Raw genomic sequence first — 24,051 nt, 5'->3', positions numbered from 1 at the left:
TCTCCATATTATAATTAACTTTCTGATACTCCAAATACAGATTGTCCAGGCAATAGAACATCTAAATCTCTTGCTTCTTTCCATTTTTCTTCAAAGAGGATACATTTTGAGAAGGTGGCAACTCTTAGATGAATCACATTTTAACAGGAGCTCTTAATAAGATGGAAATCAGGATGCAGTAAAGTTTACTATTATTAGTGTATTTTGCTAATCTCAGATGAAAACAATATCATAGGTAAGAATCTGAACCTGGCTGACTGGCAGGCCCTCCTTAACTTTGCCTTCTTTGTCAGAATTTCTCTCAAAGTAGAAAAATTGACCAGAATCCGAAGGAAGTAATAGCCCGTGTTATAGGACTGTTTTGAAATGGTTTCTTCCTCCTACAGCTTATTTCTTACCTTATCATGACAGATTCTAGGGAGTAGGTTTTCAGAAAAGAGTCAATATAGAAGGCCTGAATTTGCTTATTTATTAGGACAGTCTGCTATCAAGGTTTTCCCATAGCTTATATATGGAAACTCAGCTTCTATAGAATCCTGCACCCTGTCTGAAGAGTTGGCTAATGGGGAAGAGTGCTTTCCTCCATGTAGGCTACAGAACAAGGTGACTTGTGGCAAACACCCACTTTCCTTTCTAGGATTCTAGTATTTTGATGGTTGCTATGAAGAAAGTGCCTAAGTAATCAGCCCCAAGTAGAAATTTGGGGTACCTCTCTAATAGGCTTCCCTGCAAGGCACCATGAGATGGGCACAGCTGGAGAAAGGAGCGTTCTTACTGTGGCCTTCTCAGGCCTGCAGGGAGGGAGCATTGGAAGACTGTACTTGAATGTCTCCAGATGCTGCCTTTGTCTTCCTCTCTTTACTTTAAGGAATCTCAGCCATCAATGCTACTGTATGCTCAGTCCTGCAAGCCTTTTTAGTAAATCATCAAATATATGAGTGGTCTGGGGATTCCTGAAACAGTAAGAATAGCACCAAATACTCTTCCTCACTTACTTCCTTAATTTCTTCAAATAATCACTGTCCTTCATGCCTTATTAATTTTCAGGAATTCATGCTCAGATCACTTATTAAAATTCCTCACTAGAATTACACTACATTCAGAAGCCTTACTGAAGTTAGTAGCTGGGACAGGGTCACATAAAAAAAATTCAGAGCAACTAAATAGAAATTTGATAGGCTAAATTTGTGAATATAAAAAAAATAGGAAAGAGAAATATGGTTTTATATATATATGTGTGTATGAAAGGAAAATATATAGAAATCAGGTATATATAAGAACATATGTTAGCTGTTATTTTTGTTAAACTAGTATTAATTTAACCTTTACATGTCAGTAGTGGGCAGATTTCTTATACTCTTCGTTAGCTAGCTCTCAGCAGGTAGTAGAATATTTAAATTAGCATTCATAAACACAAATGCCCAGGTGTACAGTTAAAATAAAAATGCAAAGCAGGCCATAGATAAGATAATAATTTCTATGCTGCTCTAACGTCTTTACCTATTAACTTTAAACTCCTATAAAGCACACTAAGATGAAAAATAGTACTGGCTACCCATAACAAAAGTGTTTTTAATACCGGCTCTAAACTGGAATCATGAAACATCAAAGGAAAACTGTTAATATGATATTGTTATTAGCCATTTCTATTATATGGATTGTGGATGCAAATAATTTCACTCTAAAGTCTGTCAATGTGGTAAGAAGACTGAGGTAAAGAAAGTCACTCTGTGTACGTGGGACATTACTTATTTGTGACAAATAACCTGAAACAATTTTCTAGAAGAGAAAAGAAAAGATCTAGCATGTTTTATCAATCAATCTATGCTTGCTTTTGTTGTCTTAAATTTTTTGCAGGGGGAGGGTACTGGGGATTGATCTCAGGGGCACTTGATCCCTGAGCCACACCTTCAGCCCCATTTTGTATTTTATTTAGAGATAGGGTCTCTGAGCTGCTTAGTGCCTTGCTTTTGCTGAGGCTGGTTTTGAACTCAAGATCCTCTTGCCTCAGCCTTCCGAGCCACTGGAATTATAGGGTGTGCCAGTGTGCCTGGCTTAAATTTCTTTTTAAAACAACATTTCATTTTATTCCAATCTTTCATTTGCTTTTTCCTTAATCAGTGATTCTGGTAAATTATGGATAAAGAGCTCATGTATAACAACAACCCATAGAGTTCTGACACTTCTAAAATGTCAGAAATTTATTTTAAGAAAATTTGAACACAAGTAGGAGAGAAGAAAAGTTTTCTAGGTTTTAAACACCCTACCAAAAATTCTGAAAGATGAGAGAAACCCCATTTAAAATTTTTTTTCAATAGAAGCTAATTATCATAGAGGTTCAAAACATACATGTGCTCAGACTGACAGTGGTTCACATTTCTCCTCTGCACTATCATGTAATCTTGGAGAAGTTACTTGACCTTTGAAAGTTCCATTTTCTCATCCATGAACTGATAATACCACCAACTTGGTATGGTTGTAGAAATCACCTGTGTAAAAAAACTAGTTATAGGGCTGGGATTGTGGCTCAGTGGTAGAGCACTTGCCTAGCATGTGTGAGGCACTGGGTTTGATTCTCAGCACCTCATATAAGTAAATGAATAAAATAAAGATCTATAAACATCTAAAAAATATTTTAAAAAACTAGTACATCATAGACTGTCCTAAATGATGGTGGTCTTGGTGGTAATTGTGATAGTGGTGGTAAAGGACATGGTGGTGGTATGCTGACCTCAGAAAGCTTCAGAACTGGTTAAAGGCAGTGGGAAGTTTCTTCAAATGAACTTTTAAGGGGAAACTCGACAAGAGACAGATAAACAAGTGTTACTCAGTCTTAAAAGGGCATGGGTGTACAAGAGCTACCTGCTCAGCTAGCCCTTCTTTCTGCCTATTGCCCATCTGTATGATCCAAAACTTCCCCATGAACCCTTAGCACTCAGTCAAGCATAGTTTGAAAATCTATATCAAGACATTGGTGAAGAAATGGCAAGATCATTTTTTGCTTACTTGGGGTCAAAGGAAGGTTTCATGTTTCTTGGAGGTAGGCTTGGGACTGGTGGCTGTGCTGGGTGAGATGCTGGCAAGGGGGGTTGGCTGGATGGATGGGATGGTGGAGTTGGCGGTAGGGTAGTTGTTGAGTAAGACGTCTGGCCTTTGCTGGTACCTAGGAAGCAAAATATAAATATCATGAGTTAAGACAAAGTTGAAATATAGACAATGGCTGTTATTCCAAGTATGCAAAAATGAGAATCTTGAATATAACAATGTCAGAAATGCATCCCAAGTTGAATGAGTGCTTTAAAGAATCTAATAGTTTACGTATTATAGGACCTGACATTTTAGATGTTATATTTCATGAGATAATTTCTTAGAGTTAATTCCCACTCTTCAAAAAATTCATCTTACTTTTTCTGAACTTCTGCAGACCTGTTTTAGTGTTTTGGATTTTGTGAACAACCCTGCATCAACTTTTTATCACATTCCTCATGATGTGACAAATACAGATTATTTTTCATTATTTTAGACAAAAGAGATTCAGTTTTTTAATTTTAGGGTTTTTTTTTAATCTGGTCTCATAGGTAATACACTTTGTTTCTGACAATCTCCTTGAATCATTAATAAGTTATGTTGTGCTTAAGGAGTAGTTTTTAAGCATTAATGCCTATTAATCAATCTCACAAGTAAACCATATACATTACATAAAGTTATAATGTAGATATTTACAAAATTAAATGTATATCACCAAAATTATCATCACCTAGCAATAACTATTGAGTTACATATATTTTAGAACATTTTGATGCACATATATGCTTTTATGGGAGAGAAACAAAATAGGAGACCATTTTTCTATTTTGCTACCAGTTTTATTCTGTTTCCTCAATATTAATAAGTTTCCAAGTTAATATAATAACAATGTAATTTAAAAAAAATTGTATAGCTTTTCTTTACATAGACACTGTGATTTAAAATACCACTTATTTTCTTACTCATTTATGGAAACCGAAAAGCCTATCTCATAAAAGAATGGAATAAAACAATGATCACTAGCGATTGGAAAGGGCAGATGGGAAAGGGGATGGAAAGAAGTTAGATGAAGCATGCAAAAACACTGTACAAAAAGAAAGTGCTGAGAGATGAGAAATCAGTTCTGGTTTTCTCTGTGCAGTGGGGAAACTACTGATTACAACAGTCTATGATGTATTTCAAAATAACTGTAAGCGTATGAAAGTTCCGAACACAGAAAAATGATTAAAGTTTGAGGAGATGGAAGTATTTATTACCTTGATTTCATCATTACACATTGTACATATGTAATGAATTATCATACTTGTACCTATTAATATATGCAAATTTTAGGTTCCACCTTAAAAGAAAACAAAGTAGGGTCCAAATATTTTGTAGTTGAATTATTTCTTTTCCTTTTCACTGTAATAAAAAATTGGCTATCTTTGCGCACATCTTTAAAATTTCGTCTTTGGACAAATTCCCATATGTAGAAATGCATAGTCAAACAGAACTTTTAAAGTATTTGAGACAAAAAAAAAAATCAAGTCATCTTTCAGAAAGATATCAGTAGATAGCATCATTAGTTAGCAAGAGTGCCTGTTATGTGTCTGTCAACAGTGACATTATCATGTTTTGAACTTTGGACAATACTATGGACAAAAATTTCCACCTTCTTGTTTTAATTTCATTTTTTAATCAAAATGGTCCATGGCAAGTCAGTGCCAAATGACATATAACAAAAAGTTTTGCCCTCTGTACTGGGAGTGATGATTTGTGCAATTCTAGATATTTCTTTTGCATTTATGTAACTCAGTATTTCTGTGACTACATGTCCTATTTGGAAGTGGTGGGTTTTTGCTCTCTTCTCCTCCTTCCAACTAACCAGCCATGACTATTTTTGATGAAATCTGAATTCATCATTTTCATTTTCATGACTTTGTAAATGTTGTTCTTTGCTGAGCCAAATAGTATACCATGATTACTTTCTTTATATCTCTCATTCAACTTACTGTTTTCCTGGAGTCAATGATTGCCTTGTTTTTATCATTTGCAATGGTTTTCTTTGGCATTCTTCCCACAATTCTCAGTGGTCCTGTAAAAAGCCTTTTTGCAAAATTAAACCTGTCAGGTAATTTATCAGTTCCAGTATATTGTCTCTGTCCACTCGCTATCATCTGCTGGTTGCTTTTAAGTTCTGTAGTGTGGCACACATCCTGGAATTTCTCATTGCCAGCCTCATGGTGCTGATATACTAAGAGAAGTTACTGTGATGAACAGTGTGGAGCCAGAGTGCCTGAGTTTAAACTCTGAGTCCACTACCTACTTTCTGGGTCACTTGGATCAGTCACTTCTGATTTCATCTGTAAAAAGGAAAAAATAATAGTGCCACCTCAAAGAGTTCTGTGAAGGCCTTATGACCTAAAAAATGTAAAATACCTAGAACAGTTCCTGCAGATAGAAAGCTCAGTGTTTCATTTTTCATTCAGTAAATATTTAATGAAAGTCTACTATACGTCAAACTCTATCCTAAGCACTAGGTACACAACAGAGATAAAACACAGAACTTTATGCTTTTATGGATTTGGGGTGATAGATAACAACTAAATGAATAAAAGTTTATAAACATATAAACTTTTTATATCATATAAATTTATATATCATATAAATTTTGGTGGAAAGTGTTATAAATAGTGTAAAGATTATCTAATGGTAAACCACTGGCAACTCTTTCCAAGTCTTAATTCAGTGACCTCACTACTATAGACTGAACTTGGACATGGTAAGAGTGTTTATCTCATGGAAATTGGAAACACTGCAGATCTGGGCTTGATTCATCATTGTGTTGATTGTTAAGGTTGAGAAAGTGATGGAGAAAATGCTGATAATGCAAGTTAGACTTAAGTGTCATTTCTGCAGTTATTATATTGTGAATAGTATAAAAATTGAGCAGCTATTTTTCAAGCATTTGGCAAAAATATTTACAGTTGATATTTATTATCCAACTCCACAAAGTAGGTACACACATCACTGACAAGTGAGTGAAGTTTTGACATGTATTTTTATTATCTCAGATTTGGTCACTGGTTAATATAAATTAAAATATCAGTCAGCATTCAGGTTGGAACTACACTTATTTATTAGTTGCAACCACAGATTGGCTACCAGATATAAGAATTGGGTATGGAATTTTCAACCAAGAATGTTGCTTATTCTACTGTTACTTGTGTATTATTGCTATCCATTCTTATAGCAGTAACATTTATTATACCTATCTATATTTACATCACACGCACATGGTTTTGTTCTGATAACTAATTGTTACACATTTACCAGCATACATTTGCTGGTACTTACACATTCCTAGGTTCCATTGGCTAAATGGTGAGTAGAATTACTTTTCTCTTATTTTTTCTGTTTGCTTTGATCCTCTCCTCTTGGTCTTTCCTCCATTCTCTGTCTATTTCATTGACTTAAAACTTATGCATATTTTCTAGTTTCCCTCAATACAGAGTTTGTTTCTTTTATCTTCCTTGTTTTGAGGTGATTTTTTTTTTTGAGAGGAAAAAAGAATGCTATCTTGGAAAAAATTGTTTTAATTTTACCTGCTTTTGAGCACTAATGTATTTTCTTCATTCTTCTGACCATGTTTCTTTTTAAATGGTTATTTATTTAAATTATTTTCCCTATATTTTAAATACATTTTCTTTTCCTTATTGGTTCATAAAATCTCTTTGTAAGGATATTAATCTTCTGTTTCTCATATGGATGAACTGAATGTAATTTGGATGTTTTGGTTCCTGTTTTTGCCTGTTCATACATTAAGAAAAATAATAACCAATAAAAGCTATCTTAAAAGTCTTTGAAGAGAAAATAGGGATTTATCAGTTTGAATATATGGAAGGGACATACTCCAAGTGCTTATTACCTGTGGATGCACTTGTATCCTAACCATCCTCTGGGACCATTGTACACATGTGATCTGTTGTTGATTAAAATGTCATTATGTAGCACATGACTGCACTTTATTATTTGAAATGCCTCTTTTGTCATAGACTAAGCATTAAAAGTTCTAGTAAATTTGACAGACAAGAAAGCATCTCATTATGTATTTTATAAATAATGTGGTTTGGTAGATTTGGAAATGATTTAAGAACATAAGCCTGCATGAATGGATATTAATAAGTTATTTTCCAAATGGAAGCCATCTGTGACTTATCTTTTCATGGAAAAGATTTTGACAAGCAGGAGGGGTCATAATATGAGAGTGAACTGGGGCCTGGAGGTGAGATGTTAGAGTCACAGTTTGGGGAATGGCGAGTCCTTTGAACTGGCAACACTGGAAGTGGTCTTACCTGGAAACCTATGGACTTCTCTGTCTTTACATTGGCTTATGAGATTTTCTGATGAGGCATCTGTGGTGGACCCTTACTGTTCTGCTTATCTAGTATCTGTTCTCCTTCCCTTGGTGGTTATGGTAATCTGAGCAACACAGGAAGGGGTGTGATTACTTTTCTACTGGCCTTGGGATAAAAGGTTAGCTTTCGGTTGCTAGCAGCCATTTTTCTCCCACTAGGATGGGGTTTGTCAGAGAGTGCAGTGAAGCCAGAAGAGGGCAGGGCTCAGAGATGGAGAGGGACTGGTGGATTTGAAATAAAAGATACCTTTGAAAATTGTTAGAAATAATTTGGAAGGCTTAATGAGACATTGAACTAACTGTTTAAGTGTCCTGTTGTTCATCAAGTTTGAACATAGGTTAAAACCTTCCTGTGTTACCAATGAAACATTTTGCTTTGCAAAATCTCTGGTCACTTTCAAATTCTGCAAGGAATAAATTTGCATGTATACAAAATAATTCTAAGGAAAAGCATTTTAGTTTCCCTGGGGGAAAAAACCCCACATAGGTAGACTTATCCTAAAGTAAAATGGTTAACTATAAAATCTCAATCTTACTTTATAATATTCAATAAAACACAATTAGTAATATTGAGATTCTTGAAAATGAAAACTTTTTTCATGTGAAAGGAAGAAGGGTGATGAATTACAGAAAAATAATGAGAAGTAAACAGAAATAATAAATCCGTAGGAAAATGTGCAGAGTAATGACATTAAATAACATCAATATATCATTTAATTTTAGCCAGGGACATATTTGGCATTTTACATATGTAATCTTATTTATTCCTTATAACAATCCCAGGGGGTATATGTTATTATCTATATTCCATCTGATTGTTAGGAAAGCTTCTAAGTATAGAGAGTCAGGAAGCAATAGAGTCAGTTTCTTATGATGTCTATGCCCTTTCTGCTATGCTTCTACTTCAAAAGTAATAAAATGAAAATTATTGGTAAGTTCAAATGGACACATTACCAAACTTTCCTAATATCTGGGTATAAGGCCAGCTTTTTGATTTGTATCTTTCTCCTTAGTATGATTTTATAAGAGTGTTTTCAGTTTAATGCAAAGCAGATCTGGCTTTAGAGACTATAAAGCTCATATATATGGCATTCAGGATGCTAAATTTGTGATGCTTCAGAATTTGACTTTTGAAACCAAATAGCAGGAACATACCTGCAGGAGCTAGGGCTCCCAAGGATGATGACGGAGGTGGGCTGGCTGGGAAAATACAAACAAACCCTGAAGAACTGGAATTAAGGAATTTAAAATAAAGTTTAAAAAAAGATTTAAAAGGTATAACTTAAGGGGAAGAACAAAGAGTTTAGGCTTTTGATGTCTTCAAGATTCAGAGAAGTGAAATTTGAGAGAGAACACCTAATATTCTGATGTCTAAATAGAACTTGTCTCCAAAATCTTGCAGAGATTGCCTAGGGTTTTTAAAATACTGGAATTGGAAAGACCATGTGGAATTCCTTCCTCCAAGACTGACAGGATCACACCTGGATATAGATCCTGTGGCTGGTTCATATGGGCATGCTGGTCTATTTTTTGTTGTTCCATTTAGTGATACATAACACACTGGTCTTATAGACAGACAGGATGACTCCACAAAATGGGCCAGTCAGGTACATTTGCAACCCACTACCCAGTCTGATCTGAGAGAGATGAAGGAACTGTGTGCTCTGGGCATTTTAAAAGGAGTTCACATTTTCAAGAGGAAATAATAGGTATTTTGATAAAATGTCAAGAAAGAACTTGAGCCACTATGTCCAAAGTAAAAGAGAATTTACTGTGTCTGTAGGAGGGAACAATTCATCCTGGTTACAAAAAAAATGAGGATTGGGAACGAAGGAGGGAGAAACTGCAAAACCTTCTACAATACAAGAACAACTTTCAAGAATCTAGGAAGTTAACCACCTCCACTCCAAATTTTCATCCCTTTTAAATTTGAAAGTTCAGAAGAAACCTTGCATAGGTCATGTGCCCCTGATCAGGCATATCTAGATGGGTGGAACCCCAGGGCCATTTTGCCAAGAGGAAATGAAGCCATTCATGAGTCAGAGGATGCCCAGCGATATCTGGGCCCTACCCTCAAGGGTGACTTCCATTCACAGAAATGCAGGATACCTTAAATTGTGAGATTTTTGTCAGGATCTAAAATCCTATCAACAGAAAAGCAGAATTGAGGGAAAGGAATGGGAGGAGAAGAGGTAGAGATGATGGAGAAGACATAAGGATAACAGTATATTCATAGGAAGGAAGTTATACTGTTTTACAATGTTTGCACTTTAGATTTTTCTGCCAATCAAAATAGTGGTTCTTGATATTATCACAAAACTCTTGCAACAGAAAGAGCTACAAGGACTCAGGAAATCTACCTTGTGGACTATGAAGTTTGTGACGTTAGAGTAAAAAGTCACTTGTAACCTTCATGTCCCAAGAGATCTAAGGTACATCTAGATATCTAGTTCCCAAATTCTTTTCTAATCTAAAATCAAAGACATTTCACCATATTGTTCCTACTGCCACAAGAGTCTGACCCTACACTAGCCATTTTTATTTTGATATTATTGGGATGTCTTAATATTGGGCTGAGCATTAGAAAACTCTGACATTATTTTTTCTATCAGTTCTATCACCAGAGAGTTATTTGTCTTTGGCAAATCAGTTAATCTCCATATAATTTATTTTCTCCATCTGTTAAATGGGAGTAATATGAACCCAAATACTTTACAAAGGATTAAATGAATTAATAAATGTGAAAACATCTTTAAAAGCCTGAAGCATTGTGTAAACATAAAAGATGGTCACACAAAGGTGAGGGGTAGCACAAAATCATTTTTAAGTTATCCTGACCTAACAAATCTGAAAGTCATTTACATAATTTTCTCATTTACTTATTGAGAAATTATTAAATATTTGCTCCAAAGTTTAATCACTGTACTGGCAACTTGGCATATAGACTTCTATCTTCTGTGGAGCTAGCTAGGCACATAACATTGCCTATGGAAACAGGAGGAAAATTCATATGGCACTTCCAGAGTCTGGATTGGGGAACTTTGCACTAAGTATTTTGTAAACCAATGTAGGTGAACACTAAATGGAACCTCTTACATTTGCATGATCACGTACATTCATTCACATCTTGCTGAACTTAGATTTCTCAGGACCAAGTCTTTCTGAGGTCTTCATACTTTTATTATCATGGTTGTTTCCAACCTCCCCACATTTCCAGACTTCTAACCTTACCTTCTATTTTGCTAAGAACATAGGAGTCCTCCACCTGACCAGCCCCATTTGCCCTTTGTTCTTTCTTAAATTCTCTTTGGATCTTTCTCTCCCTTATTTCCTTTGTTCCCAGTTCTCTGGGAAAATACCATTCCTACTTGCCAATACTAACAATGTTCTTGATTCCCCTCAGTGCCTGCATAACTTTTTCACTGGCATCAGTCAAGAAACACTTATTAAGCAACTACTGTGTGCCTTGGACTGTGTGCTTCATCTTCTTCCCAAGCCCCATGTACTGTGGCTTAAACCCAAGAATGCTCCACCACTAAGCTACATCCCCAGCCCCTCCTTTTTAAAAATTTTTAAAATTTAGAGATAGGATCTCCTAAGTTGCTGAGCCTGGCCCTGAACTTGTGATCTTTCTGCCTCAACCTCCCAAGTCACTGGGATTACAGGCATCTGTTACTGTGCCTGACATGGGCTGTAACTTCATCTTTTAGCACTTTCCATTAAACATAGTATGATCTCCTCTACTGGAGAAACACAACAGTGTCTCTCCTTACCCTTATCCTCCATTCTAGGGACCAACTGATATTGCTTCTCCTTCTCACAGTCACACTTCTTGAGATGAAAGTCTATATTTGCCACTTCCGTATTGTCCTTGGGTGGTATCATCACAGAGTGATGCATTAAAAGATTCTGGGATAGAGAGACTAGGGTTTGAATTCAGACTCCACCACTTTTATATTAACCATTCTATTTTTTATTGCTCAACATAGGAACATAGATAAGTCGCTTTACTCTCCCAAGACTTTATTTTCTCCTCTGTGAAATGATCAATAACCCACTTTGCAGAAGCACTTGATCCACTGTAGATCTCAGTAAATGATTCCATTTTTCTTAGCTACTACTTGATTGGCTATGTCATGGACATATGCAATCTACCCACCTTGGCTGTAAGAAAACAAAACCAAAACCAAAACCCTTCAAAATACCTTCCCCCAAAACCAATCATCCTTAATCCTGGTTCTTTTAGGGAATCTTAGAATTAAGAATAAAAAAAATTTAATTCCAACTCCCTAATCCAATCCCAATTATATCAAAATAACTAAATATACTACCTTTACATTGTTGAAAATTAAACAAACCAGAAATAATTTTCAACCTGAGAACCTGAATGGCTTAGTGGAAAGGATAGTACTGTGCAACCACCAGTTCAGTTTGCTTTTGGTTTTTACAAATTTATCTGTTCTGGGCATTGATATTGAGAGCATCATATAATAATTGGTGACAGTTTTTTTTCCACTTGGTTCTTTGTGAAATTCAACCATGTAGCATATAATAGTACTTTATTGTTTTCTATGACTGAATCATATTGCATTTAATTATTCATTCATTAGGTAATAAACCTTTGTTTCCAGTTTGTAGCTATAGGAAAGAATGCTGTTATGAACATTCATGTACAGGTCTTAGTGTGGACATATGTTTTCATTTGTCTTGGTTATGTGCAAGAGAATAACTGCTAAGTAATTCCATGGTTATAAATACAACCTTCTGGGGAATGCCAGGTTGTTTCTTATTTTTTTAATATATTTGCTAGATTAGATAATTACGATTATAAAATTATTCTTATGTTTATGTCTCTGGCTATAAGTATACATATACTATAGGATAAATTCCTAGAAAGTGGAGCTGCTAAGTCAAAAGAACTGTGCATTACAACATTTTGGTAAATAAATCTTTGGTAAATAAATGTCATTTAGTGAGATTTTACCAAGTCATGAAAATGGGTACCTTTACCATAGGAGGAGAACACCTGTTTTGCCATTTCCTCACTAACACCATGTGTTATCATATGCACTAAAGGGTAAAAAAATGCTAAATAATATCACAATTTAATTTGCATATTTATATGTGAGGCTGAGGAATTTTGCATGTGTATAAGATATTGTATTTGTGTAAGTGCGTGTTTCCTTTATAAGGAATATTAGAAGAATGGTAACTTATTTAGATAAGTAGCTGGAAAAGGAATATTGTCTCTTTTATGATTGGTATTTGATCTAGTATAAAGAATTGCATATAATACAGGAATATAAATAGATATTGTTATGTATGCTAAAGTATCTTTAAAAATTTCAGAGCATTCTCAGCAGTCTTCAAGGATAATGACTTTAAATTTCCAGGTCACCAACTTAGAAAATCTGTTTTTACCAAATTCTTCTTTGCCTGAATTCCAAGTATTTTATTCTTATCTTCAAAGGAATTGTAAACCATAGTGGATGGGAAATTTTGAAATTGAGTTGAAAACAAAGCAAGCTAATGATATTAGTAAGAAAGTTTTTGCAATGAAAACCTGCTAAGAAAATGTTGGGCAGCTTAGAATAGTTCATCAAAATGGAAAGAAAAGTAATACTGAAACATCAGTGTTTGAACAGGTATTTGAAGCAGAAACTAGGATGGAGGTAAAGAGGTAGAGATCAAAGCAAATCTGATGATCAATGAGAAGAAGATAAGTAAAGAAAGGCTTTGATCGCCTGCTTAAACTCTGCATCTCAGACCTAACTATAACATGCAATGTCTCTGAATTTTGTTTTTTTGAGTCTTAAAATTTCCCTTCCTCCCTTAGTTTCTTGGCACTTCTATTATGTGTAACCATAAAATGTAAATTGTCTTTATAAATGATGTTTTTACAACTCAAAAAATAACATGAAATTCCAGTCAGACAATAATTTTGCCAATAGATTACTGAGTTTTGAATTTTTCCCTTTTTAAAGGAATGTTAAATATTAAACACTTTATGTTTAACCTTTCAAGAATGCTGAATTTTTAAATATTCCAAAAAGGATAAAAAGTCACTATGCGAAAAAATTTCTTTGTCAGATGTTCACACCTTTCAGGGTGCCTCTTTCCTGCTCTAAAATGGTACATATCTGGGCAGAAGACAATAACCACATGCTCTGTCTTTCAATGCTAAAAGTTGTTTTAAAAGTATTCTCATAATGCGTATCAGCAGAAAGAAAGCACTAGAATTCAAGTTTTAAAACTTTCTTTAGATTAACTGCTTTATTTGTTGGGAATAGTGACATGTTCTGGATAAATCAACATGTAGAAATCCTTTGAAAACATTTAAAAAATAATATCAGTATAACTCAGAAATATCTGCTCATCTATGAGCAGAGAGGGAGCAAACATTGATGCCGCAGAGGCACTACCCCAGCCTCAAGGAGAAGGGGAAAATGGGAGGCAGACCTCCCAACTATAAACTTGACTTTTGCGGGATCCAAGTCAGAGCATGTGCTGGTCCAGAGCATGTGGGGAGTACATATCTGTGGGGAGCATGAGATTAATGTTCTGTCTCAATGGAGCGGCCACTGCTGGGCTCCAGAGCATTGGAAAGAAGTGAAGAATGTCTAGATTTACCTATGACATCTTCCAATTTTTTAGCTTCGGCAACTAGTAAACTAAACAAATGAGTCAAGCAGATGAACAAAAACTCTGTACACCCTGAAAAGCATACTTTATGGCTACACAGGATCAGTATCTCTTATTGGAAATACCTGGAACCAGCAGTGTTTTCAGATTCCAGAATACTTGTTTATACATAATGAAGTATTTTGGAGGAGGGTCCCAAGTGTAAATGAATTCATTTATGTTTCATATACACCTTATTCACATAGACTAAAGGTAATTTCATAAAACATTCTGAGTGCATCTTCATTTTGACTGTGACTGGTCACATGAAGTCAAGCATGGAAATTTTTGCCTGTGGTTTCTCATGGAGCTCAAAAAGTTTTAGATTTTGGAGCACTTAGGGTATTCAATTTTCAGATTAGAATACTCAACCTGTGTTAATTAATAACAGACACCATTTTTAAACTTTTATTTTAAATTGATAGATATTAATTGTACTTATTATGAGGTACAGTGTAATATTTTGGTACATGTATGCATTATGTAATGATGAGCTCAAGATATTTAGGTTATCCTAATCTCAAATATTTATCATTTCTTTGTGAAAAGAACATTCACAATTCTCTGTTTTTTAATTTATGAGCTACCATATCATTAACCACAGTAACCCTTTTTGTGTAATAGTATACCAGAACTCATTCCTTCCACAAAGACTCTCTGTGTCTTTGTAGCCATTAACTCATTTCTTCCTATCACCTGTCTGCCAAATACTCCTTAGATTCTAGTAACCACTATCTTTTTTCCACTTCAATGAGCTTAGCTTTGACATTTTTTTTAAGTAAATAAAGAGGGAACACCATGAAGAAAACACTTATTAAGGGAGCTTACCAGACCAATGGTTCATTCAGGAAGCCAGTTTTTGTCTGCTAAAACTCCAAGTTTGACAGGTTTTTAAAGCAGACCACTAGGCCAGGTCATGAGTCATGATGCACTGGGGAAAGGACCAGAATCACCAGCAAGAGAAGGCAGAGCTTCCCTGACATGACGGAGCAAGTGTTTTCAGCACAACTCCAAAGGGAGATAGATAAAATGACCACCACCCACTGTAGCTGTAAGAGGCGCACTGTGTAGAAAGACTGAATGCAGAGAAGGTATTCAGATCAGTAGCTGTCTGTCACTTCTACTACGACAATGACTATTATAATCCATGCTGTTTTAGGAGGGTCATCTGTATAGAAGAAAGGAAGACCCCTAAGTCAAAAGACAGCACAAAACCCACAAGATGACAAATCAAGACTTAGGGAAGATAAAAATAAAGGACAGACAACATAGAAGAGAAAACATAAAATCCAGAGAAAAGCAAGGTGGTTCAGTGGAAAGAGCACAAGTTTTGAAATCAGAAGATCTGGCAGGTGACCAAGGTCCTATCTGAGCTCAATCTTTCTCTTACTCTTCTTTTCTTTAAAAAAAACAGAATAAGTATTTCTAATTGCACGATAATAAAGAACTTATTTCTGGAATGAGCTTAATAATATAGAGTAGAATTTCATATGACCTCTCATTGCCTCTTCCCCTAACTAGAGACAATCATTACTTACCTTTGCAAAAGTTTTTTTTATGTATTTTGTAACCTGTGTACATATGTTTAGATATCTGGTTTTTAAAAAGTACAGAACTCTGTGTATAGAACACTGTGTGGTGTATAGTGGGCCTCTCTCATTCTTTGTAATTGTGCCAGAATATTCTGTGACAGGGATATTTTACAGTATTTTTAGCCTCCCCTCCATTGACTACTAGCAATGCTGTGAACATCCACTTATAGCTTCAGTATAAATGTGGAAGTAGTTTTGCAGAATTGATATCTAAAAGTAGAATTGCTGAGGTGAAGGATTGGCATATTTTATATTCCCTTAGTTTTTATCAAAATATCCTCTGGTGAGGCTTCTACAGTGGAGACTTGCTAAAGACCTGTCTCCTGAGGTCCTTTCTCTCACTGGACATTTTTAATCATTTTTCAATTTCAACAACATATTTGTTTAACCTTTTTAGGTATCAGTTTAATTTGTAAAATGACAAAAATCCTACTTTACTATCATGGTATGACAATCACATTTAGTTACAACAGTGCCTATCACAAGCTCACAATTGTCTTTGTACCTGATTTTCCTTCCCTTGATACAGACTCTTCAGGGAAGGAAAAGTTAGTCAAACTAGATGTGTATTTGTTGCATTTTCTTATGTGGTGGATAAACCACAGCAATTAGTAGAATATGTTTAAATGTCAAGGAATCCTACTTTTTTTGTTTATAAATCCGTATTCATATTCTCTTTTTGATTAGGGTGGCTTTGTCAGGGATATTTGAGTTCAGCATTGCTGTGGTATTGTGTCTGTGCTGTAACCTAACTCACCCACTATTTCTTTTTTCAAGAACTTTGAAATCATTGTTTTTATAGTATATCGTGACAGTGTTACATGTTCTCTTTTTATAAGCCCGAGACAAATAAAGGTATACTTTAATGACAATACAAATGTATGTTTTCATTAATTACTTTTTAGATTTTTACTGCAATGGAAGAGTAATTCAAAAATTTGTATAGGAAATTTAGAGATTATTAAGAAGGTTTAAAGACCTTAGATTAAAATAATTGCCCACAGATCACTCAGGTTTATCAATTGCACCTAAAGATATGGCCACTTCATTGATCTTATCTCAGTACTTTAGTTCTGACCTCAATATCAAATAATACCTAATTTTATAGTTCCTAATTAACTTCTTAAACCTTGTGATTATACTATAAAAATTAAATTAAAAATCATAGTTACATGATGGCAATACTGTTGCATATCTAATCTCATGTGAAATCAAAAGATAAATGGAAATTGGTAAAATTAACACATAGCAAGTATTTAATAATTATTTATATTAATTCTTGTTCTTTATATCCAACCCATGAGAAACTCCTATCAATGCTACTTCTGAAACACATTCCAAATTCAGCCACTTCTTCCTCCTCCACTTCACCACTGTGGTCCAAGCTTCGTCATCCTTACCTGGACTATTACAATACCTTCTAACCAGCCTTTTGACTTCATTCTTATTTGCCTACATTTTATGCTCCACACAGCAAAAAGGACCCTAAAATGCAAACCAGTGGTAACACTGCTCTTCATGATGGCTCTAATTTCAATGACTTCCTATTAAAAAATCCCAAAGTATGACCTTGGAGGATCTATGCAATGTGGTAGTTGCCTACTGTTCTAGTCTCCTCTTCAACCATTCTTCCTTCATCTAGAGTATTCTACCCACCTAGGGTCTTTCTGTCTCTTTATCATGACTGAACTTTGCTAGGCATGTTGTATTAGTTGCTCTCTGCTGGAATATTCCTCTCCCATGTCATTGTATAGTTGGACCCTCTCACCATTTATGTGTCTGATTAAATGTCTTCCCAGTGAGGTCTTTGCTTACTGAGATGATTTAACCTAAACTTTCACCTCATCTGCAGTCTTCTTGGTCATTCAATTGCATTATCCTTTATGTTGTTCACAGTACTCAGCATTCTCTGAATCTGCTTATGTATTTGCCTTCACACTATCTGTTCCTCTGACTAGACTGTAAGCTCCCTAAGACTAAAACCACACACACCATTCTCGTTGCTGGATTCCAAGGTATAAACTTGTAGTAGTGTGACTCTCTTAATATTTGTTGAATGGATCCGTGAATAAATAAATGGTTTTCCAGTAGAAAGAATATGAGGGGTAAAACTGTCTTGGCAACTGCCACTCTCTAAACAACAAAGATTAAACATAATAAATTATTAGGTGGATTATTGAAGTTAGGCCTATGGAAAGAATTTTCAAAATTGCAGTAAATAAAAATCATTTAAGTGCATATTTAATGAAGAGATTTTAACAACCCATCCCCAGAGATGCTGATTCAGATGCTCTTGGATGAGGCTCAGCAGTCTACATTCTTGCTTAAAATTCTAGGGATTTTAAATCTGGTGTGTGTGACCTAGGGATCAGACTGTGAGAAACATTGATTCTGTTCCCTGCTCCTTCTAATGAAATGGTGAAGGTTAAGCCAACTAACAGTGGCATTACCAACTTTGGTAAAGGTTTAGATTAAGGTATAAAGACATGTTTTAAGTACACGACTTGAAGTTATTAAGAATTACCTGGAGACAGCATTTATCCCTTTTATTCCTTTATAGTATAGCACTGTCATTTTTAAATTTTGGACACGATACCGGCAGCATCAGTGACACCTGAGAACTTGTTAAAGGTGCAAATTCTGAGCCCTCATCCCAGACCCACTGAAATGCAAATCTTGGGTGGGGTCAGCAATCTTTGCTTTAACAGGCTCTCTAGTGATTCTGATGCAGGTACCAAAGACTGAGAACCTCTTCTGTAGAGAAAATGATGGGTGCCTGTTGTCTATTCAAAGTTCCACACAAAAATGCAGAAGGCTGTGGAGAGGTGAGTAACTTTCAGAAATCTTTGCCCTACTTAAGTGTGCAGCTTGTCGCCCGCAAGCTTCCATTATCACCACCTCTCTCTTCAGTTTTGAAGCACAACTTATTTTCAACCTCAAAAATATGGTGTAGGGGCTGAGGCTGTAGCTCAGTGGTGGAGTAAGCACCTAGCATGTATGAGGCACTGGGTTCAATCCTCAGCACCACATAAAAATAAATACATAAATAAAGATATTGTATCCATCTACAACTAAAATTATTTTTTAAAAATATGGTATAAACTGATTTCTGACACTTACAGTTAGGACTTCTTCTTCTGAGAATCCTTTCTGGTTGTCACTTGCCCTTTCTACAAGAGCCAAAGCATCTATGGGCCAATCATAGTTGAAGTAAGAGAATTTGGGAAGCACGAGGTGGGAATGTCCCACTAGTATACAGCAGCCCTACCCCATTGGTAATTGGATGGATGAAGAAGGGAGATGAAGGCAATGGGGAAGATCAGAAGAGGACTTTATGACATGGTGGATTCAAAGACTGGGGAAAAGAAGACCAAGTGTCATGGGTGTCATGTAGACACATCTTTTCTATGTAGAAGGGGAACAGAATCAGGCAGTGTATTGCTTAATGAAGCAGAATCACTTTTTGACAACTTACCCTGTATCATTTGTGAAACAAATGACTGAAGAGTTAGAATCTTTGTGTCTGAAGACAGAATCCCAAGACCCTAGAATGGAAAGAGCCTCTAGATGGACTTTTCTAGTGCTTTTCATAGTTAGCATCAATAAATGTATTGATTCTGTTTTTGGACCGGGGATTGAACTCAGGGGCTCTTAACACTGAGCTACATTCCCAGCCTTTTTTTGTATTTTATTTAGAGACAGGGTCTCACTGAGTTGCTTAGGGCCTTGCAAAGTTGCTGAGGCAGCTCGAACCAGTGATCGTCCTGCCTCAGCCCCTGAGCGGCTGGGATTACAGGTGTGCACCACCACACCTGGCCAACTATTGACGTTTTATGAAGTCATCTTCCTACCTCTGTATAGGACTTTGTAATAAATATATAAGTAGAAAATCCTTTGGGCTTAGGAAAACCCTTAAGATATCCTTTATTCTTATCAATGATAAGAAATTCAAGATCCAGGTAAATTTAATAATTCACTCAAAGATACAAAGCTTAAAATCAGATAAGTTTAATAATTCACTCAAAGATACAAAGCTTAAAATCATGAGATCCAAGATGAAAATTCTGTTTTCCTTATTTAAGTCTAAAGTTCTATAAAGCCAGGAAATAAAAAACAACTCTCTGTTAGTTTGTTTCAAAACCATAGAAAGAGTAAAGCTAAATATCTTCCCTTCATAAATTGTCTCAACATCTCAATAGTGAAAGAAGTTCAGAAGAGAATGAGACTAAGCAGACTACATACTCAATAACTGAGGGCAAATATACACAGGTGGAACTCTTCCTCTAGAGAGAAACATGTTCCCAGGTTTTCTTGTTTTGTTTTGTTTTGTTTTTAAGAGGAATGCCTTAAGTGTTTCCAACATTTATGGTTGTGGCTGTATGTGTTTGTATGTTTACATGTGCTCACTGGGATGATTCTGGGGATCGTAAGATTGATAACTATTTTTCAGAAGGGAGAATTGATGCTAATCGGATTTCTGAGGTGGGGAAGGAGCAGGGACCATGGCTTAAGAATAAAGAACAGAATGGAGATCTTGGACCTATGCTACAGTGCTCCAGCCTTTCTTTATGGTGAATCCAAACAATTTCAAAGAAGGATTCAGTTGCTGGGGGTAGGGGTGTGACAGAAGCAACTGGATTGGACGTCTATCAGACTGGGCGAGGAGAAGTCCTGTGTCTATTGCTCGATGACCCTGATATGAGTGGTAAGCAAGGTTGAATTTAGTTGACTTGGTTCTGAGATGGGAATGACTCATGGGAGCTGGAGTGTGTAGGTGTCTAACAGTTGTAACTAGCTGGGGGTGGTCCTTTTGGTCTCACTGGGGAAAATCCCTGACTTCTGGGGATTATAAGAGAAAAGTTGCTATAAAACTATGTGGAATCGCTGTTCTATGATTTCATAATAGACCCAACTATTTATGTAACTTTAACACAGGGTTCTGCTGTGCTGAATGTTTTGAAAACATTTCAGTCTTCAGACTCCTTATTACCCAGGGTCCTTCTCAGTCACCCCTTAAGAATGCTGGCCGGAGGGAATCTCAGAATTCACCTGCTGGTGGTTCCAAATGGGAATAGGGTAGGACCAGCTCCTAAAGAAGTATTTGGAGTTGCTTGTGACTGTAGAGAGAAAGAAATTGTTTTTCAGTCATGATGTTGGGTTGTGAGTGCTACTAGCCTTTTAATGGCAAGAGGTCACGGTCCCTCAAATTCCTGCAAAAGACAGGAGAACTCTAACCCATGGGGAACATTAAGTCGTTCAATGCAAGTGGCAACTCATTTTTGTGGGCGAGATCCAGAGGTGTAAAATGCCCCAGAGGCAGGTACAGCAGACAGATCAGTCTTCTTCAATTATAGCATCCCCTCTACAGGGGCTCCTTCTGCTGCCTATGGTGGCCCCTTCACAATTGTCTTCAAAGAATCCCAAGTTAGTTTTATATCTGCTAAGAGCAATGTGTTCAGAAAGGCACGCTGCCACTACTATGATGAACACTAACAAAAGCAAATCTAAACTTTAAAACAACTACACATTTGAGAACCTACATCTTCGGATGATCACATGACCTGTCTTTGTTTGGCCCTGATCAAAGTGCCAATGTTCAGAGCGACACAAACCACTTCTCAATATAGTCATAAACTGTGGGAAAAGAAACAACAATTGGAACACAGAAGTTTTTCGGAAATGAGACTTTTCGTTAAGGTTAAAACAAAAATAGCAACACAACTTCCTGGTTTTCTGATTCAAGTCATTTCAGGTGTTATTCTTTTGGTTTGGCTTCCCGAGCCCATTTTCATCGAGATGGTACAAGCAGCTAAAAGAAACGCCTGGGTAAGACCTTGAGAGGCAGGAGTGAAATCAGAAAAGCAAGAGGCCAGCCTCATTCCAGAGACTGGGTGGCTTCAAATTTAATCAGGCATTATGCGCCTGTGGGAGGAAGGCAGGATCCCTGTGCTGGTATTAGGTGGTGTTTCTAACTTTGAAAGACGTAGCAGGAACCTTTGCCCTGGCACCAGTGGAACATAAACTTTTGGTGGCTGTCATCATTTCCAGGCATTCAGTCTGTACTGTTTCAGACCATCTTGAATTTAGTGACATTACTTAGGGACTTGCAGGTGGGAGGCGAGACACCTATCTGGTTTCCTGAGGGCTGTGGCTAACCTCCAAAGTTGATTGTTTTTGTTGCAGCCTTTGTGCTATTGTGCTTGTCACCCCAGGAGGCCCCTATTTCCTTGGGGGAATTAACAAACCAAAGGGGTCTGTAACCTCCCTGTACCTTTCAATGCACAGGTCTTTAGAGGCAGAAGGCACCTTCTGCATGGTCTCCAAATGAGTAGGTGGTCAAAGAAATTATTTGTCCAAGATCTCCTGAAGTCCATACAGTATGGTTCAGAACAGAATCTCTTGATATTGAACCCAATAGCATTGTCTACTTTAATAACTGAGGGTGGATTAGATTCTCTATGCCTTTGATAGTTTTCAAATTGCGGGTTGTCCTAGAATTCAGGAGTCATTTAGAATGCAAGATTATTCTTTCCCAGTGAAATTTTCAAACTTTATAATTGCTTTACTTCAAGATTTTGAACTTCAAATTTTATGTATAAAAGGGCAGTATCAAAATACAAAATGCTCTTGACCGTGTCTCTTATGTTCTTGAGGCTGTAAGTGCATGAGCTTCACCAGATCAAGTATCTTGCAGCTCTGCCTCTGAACAACAGAGGCAGAAACTGTGAGAAGCTGCAAGAATACCCACTTCCTACTTTACTAGTGACTTATTTTTGCAGTTGTTCTCACTCAGCTTCCCCATCTCAAGCAAATTGAGATTTAGAACAATAACTTCGTGTTCCTTTTTATGCTGTCTCTGTGCAGCAAAACAACTTCGCTAGTAAATGTGGAATACTTTCTTTCCCTTGAAAATTTGAAAATTTGAACTTTGCATTTATCTCACGCACCATTTCCCCTAAGGTTACTTCCTGAGAATTCTGGTCCTTCTAAAATATGTCGAAAGAAAAAAAAAAAAGTTCAGTGGTCAAATAGGATTTGGAAATTGCTGCAAACTGTACTCTTCCTTTCATATTCACAGTACTTATTAGCATCTCAAGACCTTATAGGAAAAAGCTAATTTAACTTTTCCTACCCCAGGATTTTCCAATATCGTTGAATCGCTTTTCTCTTTGTCACATTTGTGTGCACAAATCTTTTGAAGAACCTCTCAAGCCCTGACCCTTTTTTTATTTTTGGTACTGGGGACTGAACCCAGGGGCACTTTACCACTATATCACCAGCCCTTTTTCTTTTTCCTTTTTTATTTGGGACAGGGTTTCACAAAGTTGGTGAGGCTGACCTCGAACCTGTGATCCTCCTGCCTCAGCCTCCTGAGTCAACTGGGATTACAGGTGTGCAACACCATACTCAGATCTGCAAAACTCTTAACAGACAGGTAATACTGAGATAAGAACTAAAAGTAATTGCATGTGCGATGTATGCTCTACAGTGTTTCAACTGTAAGGAAAAGAACTTTTTATAAAGTTCAGATATAACACAAACTCAGACTCCACAGTCAAAAGGCCTGGGGTTGGGTTGTGGGGAACTCAGTGGTAGAGTGCAATTCCCAGTCCTGTGCCCCCTAAAAAAATATTAAAAAGGCCTAGCATTCAATTTTGGATGTATTTCCTACTAGTGGCATAGTTGGGTAAATTATTTAACCTCTGAACTTCACCATCTTCATTGCAAAATGGAGAGAATCAGAACAGACTGTTATATGATGTGGGGAGAAAAGAAGAAAAGGAGTGATAGAATATCTAAATAGAGTACAGAAACATGAGCGATGCTTATGTTTTTATTTTTTTAACTGCATGAAAATTTTAAAAAATATATAAAAGCCCTTCTGTTATATTTCTGATAAAAACTGATGTTCATTTTTTAAAAAAATTAAAGAAATATTACCAGGGAAATCACTAGTAGTTGTATTACAACAAGTTTCTTCCTGCCGAATCTTTAAAAATGTTGCAATAATTTTCTGATAATTTTCCCATAATTTGAGGATTCTTTAATTATGGGAAACATCTCACCTTAAGAACACACAGAAAATTTACTAAGCTTTAAAATCTTCCTAGACCTGGCTCTCAGGGGATGGGGCACAGAATAGTTTATATGTAGTATCCCATTCGTATAAATGTAAGGTATGTTATTGCACTAGCTGGAATAGCATTTTTTAAATCTCATAATAAAAACAAATAACCTTTATAGAGTGCTCAATATGGCAGGCACTGTTCAAGAGTTGTGCTATGGAAATGTTCACTCACTCTCTTAGCAACCTTGTGAGGTGGGCAGCACTATGGTTCTCATTTGCAGGTGAGC

General features: G+C 36.2%; 1 protein-coding gene and 1 long non-coding RNA gene across 6 annotated transcripts in view; one reads left to right on the top strand and one right to left on the bottom strand.

The window, feature by feature from the left end:
• The window catches only part of FYB1 (FYN binding protein 1), a 159,002-nt gene that overhangs the window by 47,726 nt on the left and 87,225 nt on the right, over positions 1 to 24,051 (bottom strand). For all 5 annotated transcript variants that reach the window (XM_079144456.1, XM_079144459.1, XM_079144457.1 and 2 more), the window contains exon 3: positions 3,007 to 3,163. In XM_079144456.1, coding sequence (XP_079000582.1) covers positions 3,007 to 3,163 — 157 coding nt within the window. The remainder of the gene's footprint in view (positions 1 to 3,006; positions 3,164 to 24,051) is intronic.
• Positions 11,083 to 23,749, top strand: LOC306663871. Its single transcript, XR_013764573.1, has 2 exons — positions 11,083 to 19,655; positions 19,699 to 23,749. It is a non-coding gene; the product is annotated as an uncharacterized lncRNA (long non-coding RNA).

Source organism: Sciurus vulgaris (genome assembly GCF_902686455.1).
Source record: "Sciurus vulgaris genome assembly, chromosome: 6".
Lineage (NCBI taxonomy): Eukaryota > Metazoa > Chordata > Mammalia > Rodentia > Sciuridae > Sciurus > Sciurus vulgaris.
The sequence above is the reverse complement of the archived record's forward strand: the minus strand, read 5'-3'. Positions and strand labels throughout refer to the sequence as shown.